This window comes from Tribolium madens, unplaced genomic scaffold (assembly GCF_015345945.1).
Source record: "Tribolium madens isolate multiple individuals breed KSU strain unplaced genomic scaffold, Tmad_KSU_1.1 Scaffold_19;HRSCAF=116;Tcas5.2_LG9, whole genome shotgun sequence".
Lineage (NCBI taxonomy): Eukaryota > Metazoa > Arthropoda > Insecta > Coleoptera > Tenebrionidae > Tribolium > Tribolium madens.
In genome coordinates, this window is record NW_025400983.1 from 14,542,216 (window position 1) to 14,567,198 (window position 24,983).

The 24,983-nt window shown below is 29.4% G+C and overlaps 1 protein-coding gene across 2 annotated transcripts in view; it reads right to left on the minus strand.

The window, feature by feature from the left end:
* The window catches only part of LOC123012145 (calcitonin gene-related peptide type 1 receptor), a 159,825-nt gene that overhangs the window by 119,680 nt on the left and 15,162 nt on the right, over nucleotides 1-24,983 (minus strand). For both annotated transcript variants that reach the window (XM_044409974.1, XM_044409967.1), the window contains exons 2-3: nucleotides 6,155-6,402; nucleotides 1,556-1,672 (exon numbers count right to left, since the gene is read on the minus strand). In XM_044409974.1, the coding sequence (XP_044265909.1) occupies nucleotides 1,556-1,672; nucleotides 6,155-6,248 (211 nt within the window). In that variant the 5' untranslated portion in view covers nucleotides 6,249-6,402. The remainder of the gene's footprint in view (nucleotides 1-1,555; nucleotides 1,673-6,154; nucleotides 6,403-24,983) is intronic.

A 24,983-nucleotide genomic window follows, 5' to 3' on the forward strand; every position in this document is an offset into this window, starting at 1 on the left:
TATGTGGTTTATGCGCTTTTTACTTTAAAATAAAAAAATAAAAAATAAAATTTTTCTAAAAATCCTCGTACTACTTAGGTATACAATAGACTGTTGTCAACAGCAAATGCTAGACAATCCTTTGCTCCTTCTGTGACACAAAACACTTTTTAGTCGTCGTAAAACTTTTGAAACATATGCTTGCATTACAATATAAATGCTTGGTTCAGATTTTCCTCAGGGAATTAGACTCATTTCCGGTCTAGAAACTAGTGCTTCCTCGCGAAGCTTCTGATTAATAGAATTTCTGGGCAGCGTTTATTAAATTCACGACGCCTTGACGTACGCCGACAACATTCATTTCGTCCTTGTTAGTTGTTGCTTTGCTACAATTACAATAGCAGGAGCGTTAATTTTACTGAATCTGGGCTCATATACGTTACGTTGTTTGATACAAAATGATTCACCAAAGTTATTTTTGATTCTCTTTGATACAAATTGAAAAGCATTTTAAATCGTTTTTTTTTCTCTTTGATGCGGTTATGTGGCTTTCCCAACTTAAAATTTTGTTTTTTGTATTTTTCACAAGTTTGCAAGTATTAACATTATTTAAGCTTGCCTACCCACCGTCTTTTGGCTGCACTGAGTTGCTTTAAAATAAACTTTCTATAAAAAAAAATTGTCAATGCATACAAATGGCAAGAAATTAACTTTATGAGTACGTTGACAAAATAAAGATTTCCAAAAAATAAAAAAGGTAATTATAAAAAAAAAACAGATTTTTTAAAGAACGCATTGACTTTAATGACTTGATTTAAAAATTTATTTAAAACATAACTTTACTATCTAACTGCGTCAAACCGTGAACAAAATCGTAAAAACGTTAAGCGCTAGAATAAATAATTAATCACAAGTATGTTTTTCAGAAAAGAGTTGATATTTAATTGTTGAAAGCTTTAACTGAAAATATTTTTTTATGCATTTACGTGGAATATTATACTTTATACCAATTACCAGTTGTAAAGTAGTCAGATGATTAAAGCATTTCAGATTAAAAAATTTCCATCATTTCCTCATTGCATTATAAAAAATCTTTCACAAACTTTGAATATCTAAGTCGAACTTAAAGCGCTGATCTTTACTAACATACTTTTAATGAATCTGTCAAAATATTATTATGGATGGTTTTTCTGTAATATCAGAAACTTTTCGAAGCTCAGTATGTAGCTCATGTCACTCGAATAAGCAAATTTCTGAAATTATTGATAAACATGTTCATTCATGCTAAATACACAGATTAATTGAAACAGATCTGCGTCGTGTACATAGATATAACAAATTGGACATGTTCGTTTTGTCCAGTAATGAATTAGCGATAATTCATCATGTCAAATACAATTTGATCGATGAGTAGCTGCATTGCCTCAAAAAAGTTGAGTTTAAGTATATGCTTACTAAGATAAATAACAATCCCAACGGCAAAGTTTTAATTGAAACACATACATAACTTTAGCATTTATTGGAGCAGAGGAAAATAATTAATAGTTTAAATTTTTTGCAAACGTTGCATACTTACGATTGGGATCGTAGTTCATTATAGCTGGACAGGATTGATTGGCTATTTCTCCTGCAGGAGTGCTAGGCCAACAGGACCACCCATCAAATCTGCCTGGACAGTAAGGCCCAAAAAGCCCTGAAATCAAGAATTATAAAAGCAAAATGTTGCAAAACTAAAAACTTATAAATGTAAATTAGTTTTAGTTTCCTAGAAATGTAATCAGAACGGCTATAAAAAATGATTAATTTTTGATGCGCGTGTAACCAAACTTTATGATATCATTCCTTTGGGTGATAGAGGAGATAATAGAACCCTAAAACGTTTCAATGACATTTTGGCCAGGACTTAATAATAGCAAAAATAATATGTATACAGAGTGTTCCACGTAAGACTTTCGTTTATTTGCCACCCGATTATTATGAAATTTAAAATGTAGACAACTTAAAAGTGGAGATTCAATTACTATTAACAAAATTACCTCAAGTTAAAAAAATTATATTAACACACATTTCTCAGTGTAAAATTAACCAAAACTATCGTTAAATTGTTAAACACTAAAAAATAGACCTCTACTCTAGTTAGTTAACTAAACCACTCGTCTGAGTTAGCAGAAATATTTCTATTATGTTGTTAAAGTTTTGACCTAATTTATGAAAGAATATTATAAAAGAAAACTCTGAAACGCACCGCCTTCTTAAAGTAATGTATTTTGTATAAAATGCGGAGCAGTGACTTTGAGTTTTTAGTTACGTGGATTGCTAAGGAAAAGCTGAATTATTATACAGGGTGTTTATGGTCTTGCAGCTGCAAAATTGGCCAATAATAGAAGAGTATAACCCAGAAAAAAAATTACACATTTGTGATCATTAAGAATGTTATTTATTTATTTATTTTGTCAAAATTCGAAAATCTTCTGTTTAATCTCTTCAAGCGAAATGGTTTCCAATAAGTTTAATTAATTTTTTTTTTCCAAAATAAACATAAAATATTAAAATAATAAATTGGTTGTCGTGATTATGATTTACGATGAACACAAGTAACGATACTAATAATTTTTTTATAGGGTCAGTTGGGACAATTGCAATAACGTACTAAAGCTGTATTTCCTTAAAAGAAGTCAGCACCGACTTCTCTGATATCACATCCTTAATTCAACTTTAAGCTAACCACTTCCTGATACTGTTTTACCGACGGACAAATAAGTGAGGTGTCATTTTGTGAAGTTCCTTCAAAAGGCATGGTATGTAAATTTATAAGCTAACTTTTCATCGAAATTCTTTTGAAGTTTCAAGGTAAGTTTTTTGTTTGTTTTGTAATATTATGATAACATACGTGTTAGAAAGTTGTTTTATTCATATATTTTTAGCATGTTTGCTACCGTTTATATCCTACATTCGTTATTGCATTTGCTCCTGAATTTTGTTTCCCTGAGGCGAATGTAATAGAGGATTATTACATTTATTGCTCATATTCTAACCAGTCCAAAAGTTAGCAGACGTGGAATTAATATCTTTTTCCTTTTTACTTCATTTTTAATTGTTTTACCACAGAATCCAATCTACAGGGTGTTCGTTTTTCGAGCTCCACCATAAAGATCTCAGTTATTATAAGAGATACGAGGCCGGTTAAATTAGGGCAAAGTTGCGCATTTTTATGCTGAAAGAAAATTTAATGTGTCATTTTTAGTTTTTGAATATTGGAAAAAAACCGGAAATTTGTAATTTTCGTTTTTATTTTTTCAAGCGAAAACTAAATGACCTATACGTTTTAACTATTGTCGTATCAACAAAAAATTACTTCAACTATTGTCGTATCAACAAGAAATTACTTCATAGGTTTTAGGGATATTCTGGTGACAAACAAAAGATATCGTAACTAGTGTCAAAATTTCAGCTTGTATGGATAATTAAATTGATAGTTGACAGCAGTTTGACAGAAAACGTCAATCGTCAACAACAAAGGGTTATTAACCTTAGGCATACAAAATTACTTCTGAAAATTCCAGTTACAAACAACATGAAAAACGTAACTTTCCTAAAAGTTGAAGTCCTAGGTGGTAATTTCTTGTTGACAAATCTGTAGGACGTTCTTAAGGCACTTTTTTATAAAGAATCTAAATCTGTCATCGTATTTGCCAAGGCGCTCTTGATCTCATTGTTACAAATTTTAAAAACTAGTTAAATTTCCGAACAGAGAAAAAGTAGTTTTTCTTTTGATTTTTGGAAAACGTTCAAATTAAGCCTCAACGGCCACTTTGTTTTTTTTTTTTTTCAATTTTGTTGATTTTGAAGTCTCCAGTCGCTCTAAATTGATGTTAGCTGTGGAGCGAAATTTAAACCGAGAATAATTCCTTCCTTAAAATAAACAAAACAACTAAAGAGCCATCGGGACCTTTAAATTGGTGTGTATTGACTATCTCCCAACAACAAGATTCTTTGTCCTACTTTCGCATCTGGTTAGACAAAATTTAAATTTCTTCCCAACACCATGTTTCTGTATAAACAACACTACTTTGATCATGTCTTAAGTGCCCTAACATTATTTAGCAAATAATGTCACCCAAGTCATGATCCTCACAAATCTCAAATTTGCATTCTTCTTACTCCACAAATAACATTAAACAGATTTACAATTTAGGATACAGCTTCCTTGTTTCCCCTTCAAATAGCGTGTAGCAAAAAAACTATTTTTGGATTAATTATTAATTATTTGAAAAATAAACTCTTATAACGTCGAAATTATCATAGATAGAATGTTTTTAACATTTTTTTCATGTTCTTGGTAGAGTAAGATTACCTTACATGGTATTTTTCTCTAGGGCGCGAGTTCTGATGCACTGAGAAGAACCAACATTGGTATTTTAAAAACTAACAAAAATTTCCAAGATTGAATAATTTATTTCGTCTATATTATAAATATATAGTCACGAATTGCCAAACTCATTTCACCTATATTTATAAGCCACTGTTTTAATTAATTTATGTAAAAACTGTCATTAAAATTCTGATAACTGTAAATATTTACCGATATAGTGAAACACTCCATGCTATTTATAATATGTATATATTTGAAATAAAATTTTGTATGCGATATCACGTTCTTGTAAAACTTCGTTTACAGCTTTTTATCAAGTTGTAAAAAGCTGACTGTTAATTAAACCCGTTCTACGTTATATAATAGTCGTGGAAACAATTTGTGTGCTAAATTTTTGAAGTCTGATAAAATCATGGAGTTTTTCCACATTTCAGAAAAAGTAATTTTTATTTATTTAAGTATAAAACTTTCTTTTTTTGTTGTGAAGTAAGGTCATCAAGTTTGTGTGCCTAATTGACTGAACTCGTTTTACTCGTCCCAAAAGCTAGCTTGTTAGAGAAAATGTTTCATTTCCTAGCTGATTGCATGAATAACATAAACCATACCTAGAATCCCTCTAAGATGCTCACCTTAGATAAATGTAAATGAAAGGGAACAAGCTTGATTAAGGTTATGAAAGAAAATAAGATCGTTTCTTCGAGAAAAAAGTAATTTATAATCTCTTGTTTTATAAAAGGTTTCCTCGCAACGTGCTAAATTACGGGAAGTTACGACTTTTCAAAGACCGTAAATGTTACTCATGAAATATCAAGCTCGAATAGACGGAAAGAAACAAATTCTTTTACCAACGCAATTATCTTCTAAAAACTTTTACGAGGGTTAATGGAAGTCAGGGTTTATGTGAACTTTGATGTATAAAATGTTTGTAAACAAAATTTATTTTTGCAAAGGATAAAAAGGTGTTTGTGAGCAATAAATTTTTAAAAGATTTTGTCATTATGTGAAGGAAATGTTGAAATCCGTTGAAAGAAGAAAAATTAATTGTCTTTTTAATGAAATTTTGCATAGCATTACCAAGATTTGTTCCCCTACAATCGAATCTGAAACGAAAATAGACGAGTTCAAGGTTTGTGACTCGGAATAATAGCAGCTAAAAGTTATTTAAATAAATCCATTGTTTATTGTTGGATTTATGTTATTCTCAATGTTTGTTGTTTGTAGGTTAAAAAAAGAGTCGTTCCCGTTATCTAAATATTTATATTCTTATGGGACTATGCAACAATTCAGTTTTGTTTTAACTTAAAAGCTGTGTAGTAGCGTGTTAAAGACACCGTTAGTTTCTTATTGCTCGTTTCTTCCTTGATTTATTAGTGTTTTATAAGCTTCCATTTTTCTTTAAAGAGAAGTCGGATCCCGATACGAATCCCCAAAATTCATCATTTAAATTTGAGCTCTACTATCACCTATTTGCACATTCTTTAACATCATCCCGTATAAATAAATATTAATCAAAAATAATGGAATATTTACTACTTCAAAAATCAAAGGGATGTTTTAATATTTCGCTAAGCGACAAGTTATGTTGTAGACCATTGAGGCAAAAAGCCTAACAATGAATGGATTATTTCAGGATCTTTGATTTTCTATGTGTAGCGAGATGTCAGCAAAATGTTACTATTGTTAAAAGTTTCTCTTTGTACTCCACTCTTGTCAAAAACGTGCTTTCACACCCTGGATCATTCCGATTGTTATCACAAGATAAAAGTTAAAATAATTGCAAGTGACAACCTAATTAAAACTTACCCAAAATGTTACTCGATTTATTTATAATTTCGTCGCACTGAAATTGCCTCGTCTCTATCACTTTTAAGTCCTCAGGCGAAAAATCAACTGCCATATTGTTCACTTTTTATTTTTCGTATCAATCACTGAAACCACTAGCGCGTTTAATTAACTGATCGGTTTTTATAGATGCGAAGTTCATTATTTTTCTGCCATTACAGGGTTATCCCGGGGATGTAAAAGGTAGTGACCCTCATAACAGACATTATCTGAAACAGGACAAACCACATGTTGCATTACTGTGTAGGCCTCAGGCATGAAATGTAATACAATACAAAGTACAAAAAAGATCGCAGTGGATAATATGTATGTTATTACATTTAACACAAAAGTAACTCTATTTTTTTATAAATACATTTTACATAAATACTTAATTACATCACTTAACAATACGGCTTCGAATCATGTCAGCCCAATGTCTACTTCTAAAAAATGTCTCAATGCATGCATCGCATAAACTGTCATTTCATTTGTTAATTTTATTAATAAATCACAAGAAACTGTTCTTATATACGTAATTAAACAAATAAAAAAAAATATGGTTTTATTACTTTGCTTTTCTTTAAAAATTATAAAGCGAATTCAGATTTAGAAAATTTGTTACACATTTCTTGTTGTCTTTCACTTACTATTTAAAAAAAAAACGTATTAATTAGTAGCAATATTAAAAGTAAATTCTGTACAAATAAAAATGTCTCACATTTAAAAATTTAATTTTGTGGATGTACAGTTGCGGAATTAAAATTTCGGGCAGTATTGTCATTTCCACAATGTAAACTCTAAAACAACCTTTACATTAATAACCTCATTTTTTACTCTTGTCATATTTATGTCATTTTGACATAAAAAATTTCGTCACTGACAGAAAAGTTTAATTGTCAAATGTCAGTCATGAATGTCATGATGACAGTAAAAGGTAGTTTACCGTGAACTTTTTGAAGTGACAGAAAAATACTGCCCGAAATTTTAATTCCGTAACTGTACAGCTAGTTGAATTATTGAATATCATTTGCATGCAGCTCGGCATGCATTGTGTCATTTTTTAAACCGTAGACAAAGAGCTGCATTTTTACATAGCATACACCTATGTGAGTGTGATTTTATTGATTTGTATCGCCGAGAGCTAAAACATTTATTTCCAATAATTTTTCGTAAATTAGACGTTTGAAAGACAATCATAAATTTTATTTTATGATGACTTTATTTTTTAAAGGCAATATCAATTTGAAATATATTTGTGCTTATCTTTCAAAACAACTACACACAACTACAATAATTTTGTAGAAACATATACAGGGTGTTCCGTTTTTATTGTTACAAATTTAAACAGGTGATAGTATATTCAATTCTAAGACAAAAGTTTTCTATAAACATGTATCAAAAAATGCTTGGTAAGGGAGCTACACCCTCCCGAAGGGGGCTAATATGTTTTTGCTAATATTTCAGAAACCATTTAAGATAAAATTACAATATTTGGTACAGATGATAATCTTTATACACCTAAACGGATTCAAACATCAAATGTCGAAATTTTTAATCAGGGACGTACGAAACTGGGGGAGTTTAAGGTAAAAAAATACCCTATTTATTTTGGCTTTAGGTTCTCGGTATTTTCAGCAACAAAATCTTAAGTTCGATAGTTTATCACAGAAAAGTCTCTCTTGTGTCGATACGACTTATTGTTTTTGAATAAAATTAATTTAAAATGTATGTTACACACCAATACATTCAAATAAATCAGAATTTACAGAATAATAAAAGCAAGAAATTCATACTTTTTACCTCAACTAATTAACATTACATTACAGTAACAATAATAACATTAATTAAATGAATTTGCCTAAATCTAAAGGAGTTGTTCAAAGTGATCACCATTTTGGTCAATCCATAACTAAAGAAACTAGAGCCAAAATAGATAGGGTATTTTTTTACCCTAAACCCCATCAGTTTTTGACGGCTCTGATTAGAAATTTCGACATTTGATGTTTGCATTCGTTTAGGTGTATAAAGATTATCATCTGTACCAAATTTTGTAATTTTATCTTAAATGGTTTCTGAAATATTAGCAAAAACCTATTAGCCCCCTTTCAGAAGGTGTAGGTCCCATACCAAGCATTTTTCGATACATGTTTATAGGAAACTTTTGTCTTAGAATTGAATATTCTATCACCTGTTTAAATTTGTAACAATAAAAACGGAACACCCTGTATGTACAGGATGAATATAAAGTATGGAACCAAGCGGTCTTATTTTTAATCATTTGTCTCCGGAAAATAATAATTAATATCACTTTAAGTAATATAAAAAATGTGATCGTAATTTCAGAACGAAATTTTGTTTTGTTTTTGAGTTATGCGATTTTTTTTGTCAAAATTGCAATTTATGTGAAAAATTTTTTTTGAAAAAATTAAAAATAAAGCAGATAGTTGTAATCCTTAGAGTATAGCTTTTATGAGAAAAATGATTTTATAGTGGGTTGCCATTTAAAAAAATTAATTTTTTTGTAGAACTCAAAAATAAAAGAAAATTTCGAAAAATTTTATTCTTGTTAAATCATCACATTTTTATAGTACTTTAGCACTCATCAATTAGTTTTTTCAAAAAATAAATAGTTTAAGCAAAAAACGTTTGGTTCCATACTTTTTATTCACCTGGTATGTATTAACACACATTACTTTACTAAAATAAGATTAAAAAAAATTTGTTTTGCTAGGATAGTGAAAAATAACAATTCCTAAATTTAGGGATTTATACGAAATCATGAATACAGGGTCATTTTTTAACTCTGAACATAGCCCATGTTTAGTTTAAAAAACACCCGACATGAATTATTTAGCACACGCCGACTATTCATCAACAACCTTATATGTGTTAAAGCTCGTTTCTAGTTTAGCAATGTGAACGTACAATTTATGATTAGGTAACGAAAGTTGTAAAAAAACAAAAATCTCAGATTTGTGAGCCTATTTCATGTAAAGCATTAAGAATATAAAAACCAAAAATGTACGAAAATAAAGATGCGGAAGTTACACTTTTTAGATATAACTATAATTTTTAGATTTTAGATAATATTAAATATAAGTAAATATGAAAAAAAAATTAAATCCATAAAAAACTAAAAACACAAACAGAAAACATTATAATAGTAAATTTAATAGTATATTATGTAACTAGTGTTATAAACGCCACTTTAGACATGAGTTTTATTAGGCGCAGCGAATGTCTAGAGAAGTTTATACACTTGTTATACAGGCTGTTCCGTCTAAACCCCACATTAGAAGTATTGGGAGTTGGAATAATCGTATTTCTTCGAAAATTGGTACATAGCTATAAGCCATGAAGTCCTCCTAAATGAAAATATTTTCAAGATGGCGGCACTTCCGGTTATACCGGTTTCAACTTTCTTATTTTTAATGGAAAGGTATATTTTTTACTGCGTTTTTGGATTAATCGGGTTATTTTAAGGAAGTTTTCATCAGCTTTCCCTATACCTAAATTTAGCCGTTTTTGAAATATTTGGAGTTTTTCAAAAAATTTTGGATCTGCACCTTCCACTTTAAAAATCGGTAACTCTGCCATTTTTTAAGATTTTGAATTCGCTTTTTAGGCGTTTGAAAGAGAAAGTTTAGATCCTTTTTCTGGTGTTTTCAAATTTTGAAAAAAAATAACAGATCCCAAAATTTTAAGGTTACTTTTGTAATAATTCTCATAACTCAATTTTTTTCAAGTAAAATACCCCAATTTTTATTTTACTAAATAGAAAATTTAATTGTGCATTAATCTGTGTCGACATTTCCTATACCTAAATTTAATAATTTTCAAGTTATGGACTTTTTTTTAAGACTACAGAAAATTTATTACTAGCCACACCCGTTTTCACATAGTTCACTATGGAAATCAAAAATGTCAAAATTGTTTTTCAATAAACGTCGACAGTGACTTATTATTTGACAAATAGTGCCAAAATATAGAGAATCAAAGTTATGCAAACTTAATTATTATTGATAGGTTGTACCATGTGATCATTATTTAAAGCTAACAAGTGAGAAAAATTTATTTTTCTTTAAAGAACGACATCATAATTTTGTTACACTCTCCATAAATACAAAATACATTAATTAAATCTAAGTTTGAGTAGCTTTGACTCTCCATATTTTGGCACTATTTGTCAAATAGCAAGTCACTACCGACGTTTATTGAGAAACAATTTTGAAATTTTTGATTTCCATAGCAAACTATACGAGAACGGATGTGGCTAGTAATAGATTTTCCGCAGTTTTAACAAGAAGTCACCATAACTTAAAAATTATTAAATTTAGGTATAAGGAATGTTAATACAGATCAATGCACAATTAAATTCTCTTCTATTTAGTAAAATAAAAATTGGGGTATTTCATTTGAAAAAATTGAGTTATGAGTATTTTAATTATTACAAAAGTAACCTTAAAATTTTGGAATATGTTATTTTTTTCTCAAAATTTGAAAACACCAGAAAAAGGATTTAATCATTCTGTTTCAAACGCCAAAAAAAACGAATTCAAAATCTTAATAAATGGCAGAGTTACCGATTTTTAAAGTGGAAGGTGCAGATCCAAAAATTTTTGAAAAACTCCAAATATTTCAAAAACGGCTAAATTTGGGTATAGGGAAATCTGATAAAAACTCTCTTAAAGTAACCCGATTAACGCAAAAACGAAGTAAAAAATATAGCTTTCCATTTAAAATAAGAAAGTTGAGACCGACTTCCGGTATAACCGGAAGTGCCGCCATCTTGAAAATATTTTCATTTAGGAGGCTATGTACCAATTTTCAAACAAATATGTGTATTCGAACTCCCAATACTTTTGAAGTGGGGTTTAGACGGAACAGCCTGTATACTATACTTTTTCTACGATCACCACAAAAAAAAATACTTAAATTAAAAATAAAAAAATAAATATTTGTGCTTAATTTTAATTTAATTTGGTATTATAGTTTACCTTTTTAAACAGATATTCTTTAGAATGAGCAGACGATAAGAATTCTTTAATTTACTGTTTTCGACTTTTTAGATTTATAACCAACAAATTTACCCTTCAGAAACGCACGCAATTTAGCATATTTGCCGCAATTTAAGTACTGTCCACAAGGAAGACGGTTTCATCTTTTTCGAATGATCTTGAAAATATGCAAGCAGCACATTCTCAGATAAAGAATTTATTTAATTTCTTGACGCCAATCTTGGAAAAGTTTATATGCACGTTCGTACTGATTTTTTGATTTTTCCGGCAGTAAACTAGCAGTAGTCGACGCCGCTGCTTCGATAATCTCGTACTCGGGTGGAGTGCAAATTCTATTGAAAACATCATCTTCACTTTTATTTTCATTCATTTTTCACAAACCGCAGCCCCGTCGAAATGACAACTAAATGACAACTGACAGAAAGCACAACGGTGAAGTTAGCAATAAGTAATATTTTTCTTGCTGGCAAAATTTAAATTACAGTCGACCAAAAATTTTCTGCTTGCGCCACAACGCGTTTCCCCCAAGATTTTCGTTTCGTGTAGTCAGATTCACACTCGAAAAATTATTAAAATTACAGAAAGCTAACCTCAGCCCGTGACTAATATGACAGTTGCCATTAGCAACGTGACTAATACGTATATTAGTCACGGATTGTCAAGATGTGTATAAAAGGTCACTTAGCGTAATGAAAACATATACGATAATCCGTCTTTTAGATGTGGGAGTAGAAAAAAAATTTAACATAATAATCATTAATAACCTCTATCGTATCATCATCTGTTATGTTTAATGTTACACATTTATTGATAATAATAGAGAGTTTTTGCACACCGTAAAAAAGTTTTATTCACAATCACCAATGTAATATGCCGATTACAAACCTTTTAAAGATTGGGAAACACGTCATTACATCTCAGTAGGAGTAATAACATTACTTATCTTAAATTAGTATTCAATTGCTTCTGTAGCACTTTTTCTCACTTCTGAGGGGCATCCTACTATATTTCAACAATTTTAATCTCAGATTCACACATTATTTCAAGATTTTTTTGACATTTTTGAAATGTCAAAAGCAAACGCAATTTGGATGGCCTACCACGTTTGGACCTTAACATTGTTAGAATTTTATTTCATTCAAATTTTTGACTAAAAATAATGTAATGGTGCATAAAGTAGCATACAAATTTCGGTGGTAATGGCATTACCCCTTGTGCTTTATCCGATCTTGAGGCTGGCGCCTCCCCATCGTATACATAAGCACTCGGGGTAGTGCCACATTTACCACCTCGTTTGTAATATACTATAACATATTACGACAAATGACCGTTGCTAAGAAATCACAAAATAAGATATTTACGTAAACTTCTTTGAATTGACGGAATACGTCTTTCGCCATTGAAAGACGTTGTCGTTAAAGTTAACGCCATTGAAAGACGTTCGCACAACAATCAAATGACGTTGTCGTTAAAGTTAACGGATTAAGCTAAACGATTTCCAAAAACTCTCTAATTATGGAAACCATAATATTACAAACTTAATACCTTTGATACAGTCATAATGCGTTAGATACAAACTCATAGTGACACTTTATTGATCCTTAAGTTTTTGACACCAAGTTTGATACATTGGCTGTTGAAACATGCACAACCTGGATCTTCTGCTCAATTGAAACTTTCTTATCCAGGTGTTTTTCTACATACCCTCTGACAACCTTCCTTGACTTCCATCCTTCTCATTCACCCAGTTGTTGCAAATTGAAAATGTCTCCACAAGCTTTTAACAAGGTAAGTAGATGATACGATAAAGCTTGAAATATATATAACTCAAGTATTAGCAATTAAACCATCTTGGACGCTGAGCATGTGACTCGGCCACGCCTCAATTATTATAAATTGCATAATATTCTCGATCAATAGCTATAATACGAGTAGAGTGAATATGGGAAATTCAAGATTTTTTTATTTTTTTTATTTTGTGATCATTTTTTATAAAGAAAAAAATATTTTATATTAAATCTCACTTTTTAAATTTTTCTTCAATTTTTTTGCTATACAGTGAGCGGCAAAATTATGGAATAGTTTTAATAAAATTAAAAACATTTTGTTTTGCCAAAACTGCTTCATAGTTTTTGTTTTTTGTGAAGGTACTTAGGGGTGGGTTCGGGCGGATTAAAAATGAAAGAAAGTGAGTTGTTATTGGATTTTTTGATTCATCCAGAACTACTCCTAAGTACCTGCAAAACAAACGTGGTCTCCTACGACTAAATGTTTGAAACGACAAAGTTCGGAAAATCTTATTTAATTAGGGGTCATTTTTAATTTATAGTCTTTAATTAACAAAATTGTCGTGATAGATTGCCTTTAAAAATTTTTTTTGCTAAACTCCTAAAGTAAAAGAAATTTGGAAAAATGTTATTCTTGAAAAACGATCTCATTTTTATATCTAGTACTTTACACTGCACTAATAATTTTTCGTAAAGTAATTAGTTTAGGCACAAAACGCTTGGTTACATACTTTTTATTTACCCGATATATTTTATAAAAAGGGCGTTAATATGTATTATAAAAATTTCGAAAAATTATTTTCTGTAAAATAACAATAACTTTGATAACCAAAAGCATATATTTTAACTATTTACCTGACAAAAATGTAGCTTACATATCTGTACCTCAGAGTAAAACTAACCACCAAAACACAAATTTTTGTCGTTATGTACATAGTACAGCTAGTAAATTCCCTGAAGGTTAGAAAGCCCTTTTATTTTCATTTGATGAATTTTTAAAAAGTCCAAGTAGAATATTATGAATATAACAGACACCCACACAAAATTATAATTTTAAAAGTGCTCTCCTGAAAAATTTGTGTTTTGGTGGTCAATACTGTTACTGTTATACAGATATAATTATTTACGTCACATATTTGATATTTACCCTACTTCTAATTAACAATTAATTGTCTTTATATTAATCCTTGTAATAGACTAATAGTAACGACTAATAGTACCGTGCGATCAAATAAAAAATAAATTAGAGTAGGCGTCGATTAAATTCTACAGTTGGCACACATTGGCTGGGAATCTGGGCTGGACATTTTCCACACAAACTGAAAGTGAAAATGACCATCCACCGTTTTCCTCCTGTACAGCAATAAAAATTTTCTGCTCTGAAGTGAACATTATTTCACTCAAAAGGAATAAAACGCAAACTTGTCAAAGTTTCCGCTGACATTTGATGTCAAAAATCAGGCTTGCCATCTCAAGGACTTTAATCACCGCCTACTCTAATTTATCTTTTTCTTGATCGCACGGTAGTATGCTATTCAACGAGCATATGATGGCTATTATTCACGAAAGTGAATTTTAAAAAACGAGTTGTAGACAAATATACAGGCTGTCCCAACGGTCCGAAAAAGCTCTATAACTTGTTTATTTTAAGAGATATTGCCTTTTTCTTTATTTAAGATTATAGCTGCGTTTTTGATGCACATTTTAAAAATATTGCGGTTTATATACAGGGTGTCCCAATATTAAAGAAACACTAAAGTTATGTTTTTTTTAAATGGAATCTACACAGTTTCATATTATTTTTGGATTCTACGCTAAATTACAAATAACTTTTATACAGGTTGTTTTCATTTATCTGTTATCAATTTTGATTTGTGTCGCTTTTTTAACAGAATTTTTGAAATTCAGGGGTCTGTCTAAAAATTCGTACCTTCTAAATGATTGCACACAAGTTAAAGTAAGTAACGCCGTTTGATTCCTGAAGGTTTGCCGCATCTTTTAAGTGTTTACTCAACAATCTGCTCAGTGGCATGTGCCTACTGCGATTTTTTAAACATGACAAATTAAAAATGTCAAAAACTCATTTTTTCCAAATGGCACCTACTATTTATTATTGTACCAATCGAAAGATCTTTTGACAAGCTTTCCATCGATATAAGGTTTGTTTAGTCTAGTGTAAAATTCTAAGTTGCTATCCCAAATTAACTAAATTTCGGTAAACTTTTCTGTTTCGAAAAATAAAAATCGAGTGGGCCTTATGCGCAAAAAAATTAGCACAGAAAATAAACAAAAGTATGGAATTGGAAATTCTTTGCTGCAAGAAAATGTACAATCTTGTGCACAATTGAGTTACAAAGAAAATTAGGCAAAATCTAACATATCGCAAAGCAGTATTAACACAATTTCGTAGAAAAATGTTAAAACATTAACAAATAAAAAAAAAAACAAAACATTAAAGCTATTTTTCAATTTTCTTTATAACAGATGCTCAAAAATATTACCATTTTCTTCAATACATGTATGCAGTCTTCGTCTAGAAGATAGTCTAACACGACTTAGCATTTCTGCATTTATTAAATGGAATGTATCGCGTATTCTTTGTTTCATATCCTCCGTAGTTGTTGGTCTCAGTTTATACACATTTTTATACAATTTTTTAAATGCCTCACTTTGCGACAGTCTTGCATTTGGGTATTTTTATTTGTAGACTCTTTGAGCCAAATATTACGATCCGCCTAACCAAAACTGTATACCATGTTAATGAGTTCTTGACGAGTAAAATTCATTTTGGGACTTATAATCTTCACAATGAAATTGACAGATTGTAGCAATGACAGAAGCCCACTCGATTTTTATTGTTCGAAACAGAAAAGTTTATCGAAATTTAGTTAATTTAGGATAGCAACTTAGAATTTTACACTAGACTAAACAAACCTTATATTGATGTAAAGCTTGTCAAAAGATCTTTTAATTGGTACAATAATAAATAGAGGGTGCCATTTGAAAAAAATTAGTTTTTGACATTTTTAATTTGTCATGTTTAAAAAATCGCAGTAGGCACATGCCACTGAGCAGGTTGTTGAGTAAACACTTAAAAGATGCGGCAAACCTTCAGGAATCAAACGGCGTTACTTACTTTAACTTGTGTGCAATCATTTAGAAGGTACGAATTTTTAGACAGACCCCTGCATTTTAGATTCCATTTTAAAAAACATAATTTTAGTGTTTTTTTATATACAGGTAAACCGCAATATTTTTAAAATGTGCATAAAAAACGCAGCTATAATCTAAAAAAAAGAAAAAGTCAATATCTCTTAAAATAAACGAATTATAGAGCTTTTTCGGACCGTTGGGACAGCCTGTATAATAGCAATTATATGCGAGTAGAATACGACTTACAAAATTTATATTTGTTATAATGACAGATCTGTGACTTATTTATGACGATAAGTCACAGGTGTAACGCTGGCACCCAACACAATATTTTGACAGAACTGTGACTTATAATAAGTGTGAATTATGAGTAGCGTACGAATAGTTACGTAAATAACAAACGTATTATTTTATAATTGTAGATAAAAGCTGTATTTGCAGGAATACAATTCAATTTAAATATGCTGTGTTTGTCAGTGATTACCGATACATTAATATAAAAAACTGATAAAACATAAAAACTTTATAACAGCTTATGTTAATTTTATTTTGTTCCAATATTTGGACTAAACAAAATCAAAGGAAGTATAAATTCGACAAACGCAAATTAACTTAACACGAGGTTTAATAATCATTTTGTATGAACGCAAATACAAACATATAGCCGCAATATGTTTGTTTGATGAACAAATTAAAAACTGTTTCAGTTTTTCATCTTTATTAAATCTATCAAAATATCTGTATGCAAATTGCAAACAACCAGGTCTTCAACTCTGATTCACTATTATTTACACAAAAACTTCAAGAAACACCAAAAGTAGTTGAAACTGAATCTTTCTACTAACACGCCTACGAATGATGTTAAAATACCTCTTTTATAGATTCTACATAAAAGACAGGATAATAATAGTAAAACAGACAAGAAACACCATCAAAAAACTTGAATAATGTTCTCATTATTGGCGCCTTGGCGCTAATTATAATAGATGAGCAAAAATACACCACCACGTCTCTATATTTACAGCTAACATACTTTATAATACTTATTGTTTTAGTTCACAGTTGTTGCCTTTGTGTTTCATAAATCAGGGTAAGCTTTTAATTCCAATATTGATTAAGATTTGTTATAACACCAAATATGTGGTGTGATATTGTGCCGATGATAATAACAGCACGAGTTAACTTAAACTAGTTCAAGGTGTACATGATTTATTAGATAATATTTCCCTTTATGAACAAAGGAAATCCTTTTAATAAAGAAAATTAACTACGTTATCATGCTGGTCTCAAATATACAGGTACGTTTATCGTATTCTGAACTAAATTGAAAATTTTTGAAATAGTGCATTGAAAAAAAAAATGTTGAGAGATTGTCTTGATTTGAAGTATTTCCACTAAATTTGTTTGTATAATTTGATAACATACATTTCTCTTTCTAGTAAATTTACATTTACATAAGATATATAGGGTCGCTAAAAAGTATGGATATAGTTAAATATTATAAAAACTATTCATCAAAACGTATTGAAATTTGGTATAGATACGCTTAATAGTTATTTATTATAAAAAACGATAAAAAAATTGTTTGATAAACAATCTTTATCGTCGTGTATAATATTTCGTTTTATTTTGTTTTCACCTACCAAAATTTCTTGAGTATAAAGAGTAGATAAAAAATACTTTATTTCACTAGATCATAAAAGACTACTTTAACTATTGAAATTAGTTGATAAAAGCACTTTTTACAATTAAGTACAAAATAAAAGTATTTAAACAAATTTTAACAAAATAAATTTTAAAAATCATGAAAAATGAGCATTGGCCGCGTACTTTCATAAGTTTTAAAATGCTGTTAACTACACGTTTTTATAATTTTTTGCAAATAACTAAAAAAAAGAGCAAGAAATTTTGTATATAATGTATAGTAATTTTATATTCGCAACAGATAGAATTTTGGCAATATCGGAGTTGTTTCTTAAAAATCTTTAACGCATTCATCATTTTCATTTAAAAAATAAAAATTTGCTAACATGTTTCTTAACACAAACATTGCTTATTAAAACTTTTAACGAACTAATGTAGAAAACCGTAAAAAAATTTCCATAATTTAATTTGCAAAACATCGATTTATTTTTCATATTTCGTTAAACCGGCCAAGAAAATAATGAGAGAAGTTTAATTTCAATGCGATATTATAATTGTTTTCTTTAATCTGGTTCAAGCCTAAACGAAGATTTTATAAAAAATTATCCCAGCGCATCTACCACTTTTATAGTAAATTTTAACTTATGTAATTTAATTACAATTTGTAAACCTGTCATATTTTTTAATTAATTAATTATACATATAAGTATAACTAATGCAGATTTTTAGTGGCCTTTTAACCACTGTCTCCTTACTGTATTGATATCCCGCCTAGGCATTTCGTAAAAAATGCATTGGAGCAATGATTCCGAGTTTTTTCTTAGTTATGAAAGTTATTGATGACATGACAAAAAATGTTTAACTTTGTTCTAGAAATATTGTCATAACTTTAATAATAATGGAGTATGGCTTGGGGCGTTTTCTATAGGTTCGCTACAATTTTTTTTTTTTTAATCAATCGCTAAGGGGATGAAAAAGGGTGTAAATATTTAAACAAAGATACGAATAGAAACAAAAAATTTGGAAAATATGTTTCTTAGCAGTTGTAAAAGTGCACTAAAACGAGGTTTTTTTAAAATAATAAGTACACTTATTTACCCCCTTAGAAAAAAGAGTGAAACAGGGTGTACAGGGTGCTGCATTTTGGATGTCCGAATAGGGAATCTCCGAAACTAAGAGGTTTAGCCAAAAACGAGTGATACATTCTGGGGCTCATTTTTTGAGAAAATAATATTGGTGAAAACCGCATCTCGCTATCGTCTTTTGTTTTCGACTTACAGACAAAAGTTAACATTTTGGCAAAATCTAAAAAAATCATATCTTCGTTATTATAGAAGATACGGATTTGAAATAAAGACATTATACAGGCACTTTTTTACGAATTTAATAATGTAGTTAATATATTTTTTCAGTTGTTTGTTTCGCGGTAATAAAATAAACTTGTATTTTTTTAAATTGGAATCATAGATGGCTATGTCATTTTTAGAAAGCTTGTTTTTTTCTTATCTAAAAAATATATATTTGTAACAAATTATTATAATACATTTTTAGCAAAAAATTATCTTTGATTTTTGTTCGCAGTTGGCCATGAAAATCTGTTGCATCTTCATTTATTTATATTTTTTCATCTTTTTTACAGTTCACGAAATTCTTATTGATTATTATTTACACATTTGGAGTGAAAGACTTTTTCCATGGCCAACTGTTATCAAACAAAACATTATTTCAGTTTTTAAGTATAGTTTTAAAAAAATATTCTGTTACAAATATATATTTTTTAGATCAGAAAAAAATAAGCTTTTCAAAATTGCCATAGCCGCCTATGATTTCTATTAAAAAAAATACAAGTTTATCTTATTACGGCTAAACTAATAATTGAAAAAAAATTGTTAACTACACTATTAAATTCCTCGTAAAAATGTGCCTGTATAATGTCTTTATTTCAAATCCGTATCTTCTATAATAACGAAGATATGAATTTTTTTAGATTTTGCCAAAATGTTACCATTTGTCTGTAAGTCGAAAACAAAAGACGATAGCAAGGTGCGGTTTTCACCAATATTATTTTCTCAATTTTCTCTGTCCCTATTCGGACATCCAAAATGCAGCACCCTGTACACATTTAAACAAAAATAAAAACATGAAATTTAGAAGATATGTTTCTTAGAGAGTGTAGAGGCTCGTTAAGAAAAGATTTTTCAAAAATCAATCTCTAAGAAGGTGAAATGGGGTGTAAACTTTTAAACGAAGATAGAAACAAAATATTTGGAAGATATGTTCTTTAGCGGTGGTAAATGTGCACTAAGACTAGTAAAAACTTATTTACTTCTTTAGAAAAAGGGATGAAACGGAGTGTAGGTATACTCGGACTGCTTTAAAACAAAATTAATTCTCAACAACTTTGTCCTTTACAATTTTTTAAACTAATTTTAATTTTTCTTTATTCGCATGTGAAATGTTTATTATTATTTTATTTATTATTTATTATTATATTATTTTATTTTTCAACACAGATTCCACAAATCTTTTTGGCACACCATTTTTTAAAAGATTTTAATGGGAATTGGTATTAGGTATAAAACACTGAGAAACAATATTAACAGCTTTATTAATATTTATTTTTAGAGTTGTGATGACACATTTCGAATATTTTTGACTTCTTGGTAATTTTATTTTTGGTAAGTTAGTAGCACAGGCAACTTTGAACAAAAAAGTCAGAACAGATACGAATACGTCATATTGTGATGCAAATTAAAAAAAAATGATTGAAAGCGGAAAAAACATAATAAGTAACACGCACTAAGTTTTGTATATTACGTATAAATAAATAAAATAAATTTATTGGACACTCTCAAAATTAACGGTTTTTCTCCTGTGTAAAGAGACGTTTTGACAACTGTTTGGCATTTCTCAATCCAAAACGTCAGATTATTTTTAACAAATTTAAAGCAATTTTAAGCCTTGTTGAGTCTAATTCTAAGAATAAAATGTTGTATTCAACTCGTCTTCGTGTAAATCGATTCTTTTATTCCACCTCGTAGATGATAAACCACTCGTCAACACTCGAGGTTTAAAAATCCACTCGTGAAATAAAGCGTCTGATTTACATTCAAACTCGTCGAATAAATAGCCATTATTACTTATTAGATGTAAAGTTTAATAAAAGTTTTGTTTTCATTTGCTGCCCCATTTTTAATAAACTTTTCGTAATAAAGATACTTTTTTATTTCTCCCTGCAATCGAAAGTCAAACATTGGAGTGGTAATTTAGATTAAAATTTACAGTTTATTTTTAAGCCAGTCGTTAAATGAAAAACCGAACTTGGCATAATTCTCGATTCAATTTCACAGATTTATTCCTGAGTTATTTGCATTCTTTTTTATAGTGTTTTCCTTAGTAAATACCAAAATGATCAAAATTCTAATTTATTCCGGCAGAGTAAATGAAATTCTCGTGCCTAAGAGCAGTTCCGCCATAAAGATTAGTTTTTCTACCTCACTTATCTTTATTTGCTCTTCTAATAAGAACACATATAAATAGAACTTAATGAAGAACTCTGTTCAGGATATGCTTTGATTTGATTGCAATTAGACCGATGGGCGATTAAAATCCCTCTGCGATCAATGTGAGAAAATTAAAGTGCGATTTTGTACTTGAAGCCTCGCAAACTTGCAATTTAACAGGATAATTTCCACTTAATTAAGGTGTTCCAGCATGTGCAAATTAAGCGTTGACAAAATCCTGTAAATATTTATTACAATTTAAATTCTACCACAAACCGTGAATCCGGATTTAACCCGGCCATAAATCAATCCAATTTCGATTTATGTTTACACAGCAGAATGACATTCATTGCTTAAATTTGGGTTTTAATAAACAAGAAAAGTTGTAGATTTTTTCCTCAAACCAGGTACACGATTATATTAAGAGTCGAAGCTTAATTGTGTTTTATGTTTCGAGTTTAAGTGGAAACGGCTGTAAAAGTCAGGTTAGAATAAACGTGGACGCAAATTAATTTCAGGCTAAAGCCTATCACTGAAATCTCAATTTAATATAACTTGATGTTAATAACGCAAAGCGTTATATGAACGGAAATTAGGTGATATCGAGCTGATCATCATGTCAAGCAAACAAAATGTGTAACTAATGAAAAATCAAACCTGAAATGGAATAAAATGAAATCATGTTTTGCCTACATTTCAACATTGAAAGTAGGTACAAGTGAATGCTCGTATTTGAATCGTGTGAAAATTATTGTCTCTGTAAAATTCAATATAATCTTAACAAGTTTTGTCCATTAGTCATTGTCATTTCTATTAACACTTTGGTTTCGGTTTCTGGTTTTAATATTTATTCTTGGTGTAGAATACGAATGTTAGTTGTTTTTAGCGCTAAATTATGTTAAACTCTTTTTTTTTGTTTTAAAAAATATCTAAATTTCATTAACGGCGTAATAAAATAATTGACAAAAAGTTATCTATATTTTGAGAATCACCAATATTCTATGACAGATGAAAAATTTTCACACTCACACAAAATGTAAAATTTTAATTGAATACCGAATAAGAGTTGGAACCAGCTTTTTACGCAGAGAGTGCCATTAATATATCATACTTTAACATTTCTTTGAAGCACATGGCACATGTGATCGTATTTTCAGAACAAAATTTTGTTTTGTTTTTAAGTTTTTCTTATCAAAATCGGAATTTATGTAGAATTTTTTCTTGAAAAAATTTATTATAAAGTAGATAGCTGTAATTCTTAGAACCTAATCTTTATGAGAAAAATGGTTTTATGTGGGTTGCTATTTAAAAAAATAATAAATTTTGTAGAACTCAAAAAGAAAAAATTCGAGAAATTTTATTTTTGATATATCACATTTTTATAGTACTTTATTATTCATCAATTTTACCAAAAACTAAATAGTTTAAACAAAAAACGTTTGTTTCATTCTTTTTATTCACCTGGTGTCAATTTCAGCTTGTGTACACAAAAAATCAAAAAATAATATACCACAAGCGGCATCAATAATCACGGCGCTGTAGATGATATCATGCTTTTATAAATATATATACGTACTTATTAATATGAGTCAATAAAGCTTAATTTTCATGTTATATGCATGTTTCTTTTTATATACTCGTAGATGTACTTTACAAGCTATATAAGAAACTTACTTGCACGGCATGAAACCTTATGAATATTGAGTTTTCGTGTTACAGTGACCTACTAACTAGTACTGAAAATAATTAGTAATTACACCCATACTCCTTTACTGTCACTTATTATTGTATTACTGACATCACTTATTTTAAACGTGTATTACTGAAACTGAAATAAAGTGAATTTTGTCTATTTTTTTCAGAAACAATAATGACTTAATTTACACACAAATACGAGTACGAAGTCTTCTAATAAATAATAACATATAAATTTGTCATTAAAAATATTATGAAGATATTATTGTAGTTTAGTAGCAATAATAATAATTAGATATACATATACGAGTTGTAGTCAAAACCATTAACAAGTAGTAATAAAATTAATTAACGGAAACACTGAAAGGCACCTACAAAATTTTCCAGAAACATTTAATTAAAATGAGAATTGTGGGTATGACAGGAAAGATATGAAACTCATGTTTATAAAACTCGCTTGTTAATATGTACTTAGATGCTGTAACAAAATAATTATTGATTCACACTTATTAAAAAAGTAGGTATACTTTATCTCCCTAAGTGTTTAATACACTTATTTGAATATACTTTTTCCTAGCTTCATCTTTCACCTTTAATATTGTTTTGGCCTGGGGAGTCATCGTTTTTCAATAAAGTCTTTCTCTATTTTTATTTAAAAAATTGGTAAGCAATTTGTAATGTTTTCTAATGTTTTTTTTTCTTTATTTTTATTATATCGCTGAAAAAACAAACTTATTTTAATTCTTGCGTTGTTGCATATTGCACACGGAGACAAAACAGAAAAATATCTTAATTAATGAAACTCAATGCATACATATTATGTTTAATTCTAATTATTTTCATACTAATTGTTTGTATGCACTACGTTTCTAATATCTGTGCTGGCAGTGCTGATACACTAGCGACATACAATTTATGCAAGGCAAATTCCTAGAGACAATAAAATCGTTAACAATAACATGTAATTAGCAAATACAAAAGCGTTCAAATTAATTGTGTTTCCAATCAGTACTTTATAAAAATAACTGCGATAATACATACAAGGTGATTCACGAGGAATAATGAGCCTGACCAAATTCTCGATGCAACCACCATTACTCTTCGCAAGTTATTTTGCGACAACTGTAATGTTGGTTGCAACGAAAATTTGGTTAGGCTCATTATTCCTCGTGAATTACCCTGTATATTATTTTACAATTGTCAAAAATCTATCTAAGTGAAATAAAACACGAAGAACGAGTTTCTTGTTATCTGCCTTTTGAGAGACAACATAAAAAATATCATCTTTAGGTGTTTTACTAAGTTTATGGAGTAGTTGTTTCATCTTGGAAACTACATTCCTCACTTATTTGTTAAACTTTTTCAGCTTTGTGCATAGTTGCTTTTTGCCTTAATAGCATTTTGAAATTTTTCATTTTCTCTGTATACAGTACGCTAAAAAGTGGCGCACCAGCTCAGTGGTACCTTGTTGAAAAGCGTATGTAAATTAAAAGAAAAAAATAGAGTTATAAATTCTGCAGCTACAAACACATTTTGTTAAGTCTTTCAGTTCACATTATTTTCTCAAGTCTTCACATTTTACTTTAAGTAACCGTTGCATATGTCAGTGATAGATAATAATTATTGCTATTGCATCTACTTTTATTTTCTGTCAGTATTTGAACTGAAAAGCATTCAGCAAAAATTAATATGTTATTATTATTCGCGTTTTATAACACGACCTATTATTTTGTCACACGAAAAAAATATAATCAAATTTCATAAATATGTAAGTCACATTTAGCTGCATTTCCCTATGTAATAAATGTTGAATTAAATGCACTACATGATAATAGTTTCCATTGAGAGATTAAGATATGTATGTATGTCTGTTTTTGAACTAACTGCACGGGAAACATCAAATAAAATGAAAAGTCAGAAAGTAAAACGGCAAAATGGGCTGGAATTAGTCGCCGATGTATAATAACAGGACCGTTCTTTTTTAAAGGTAAACTCATAAATCTAGTTA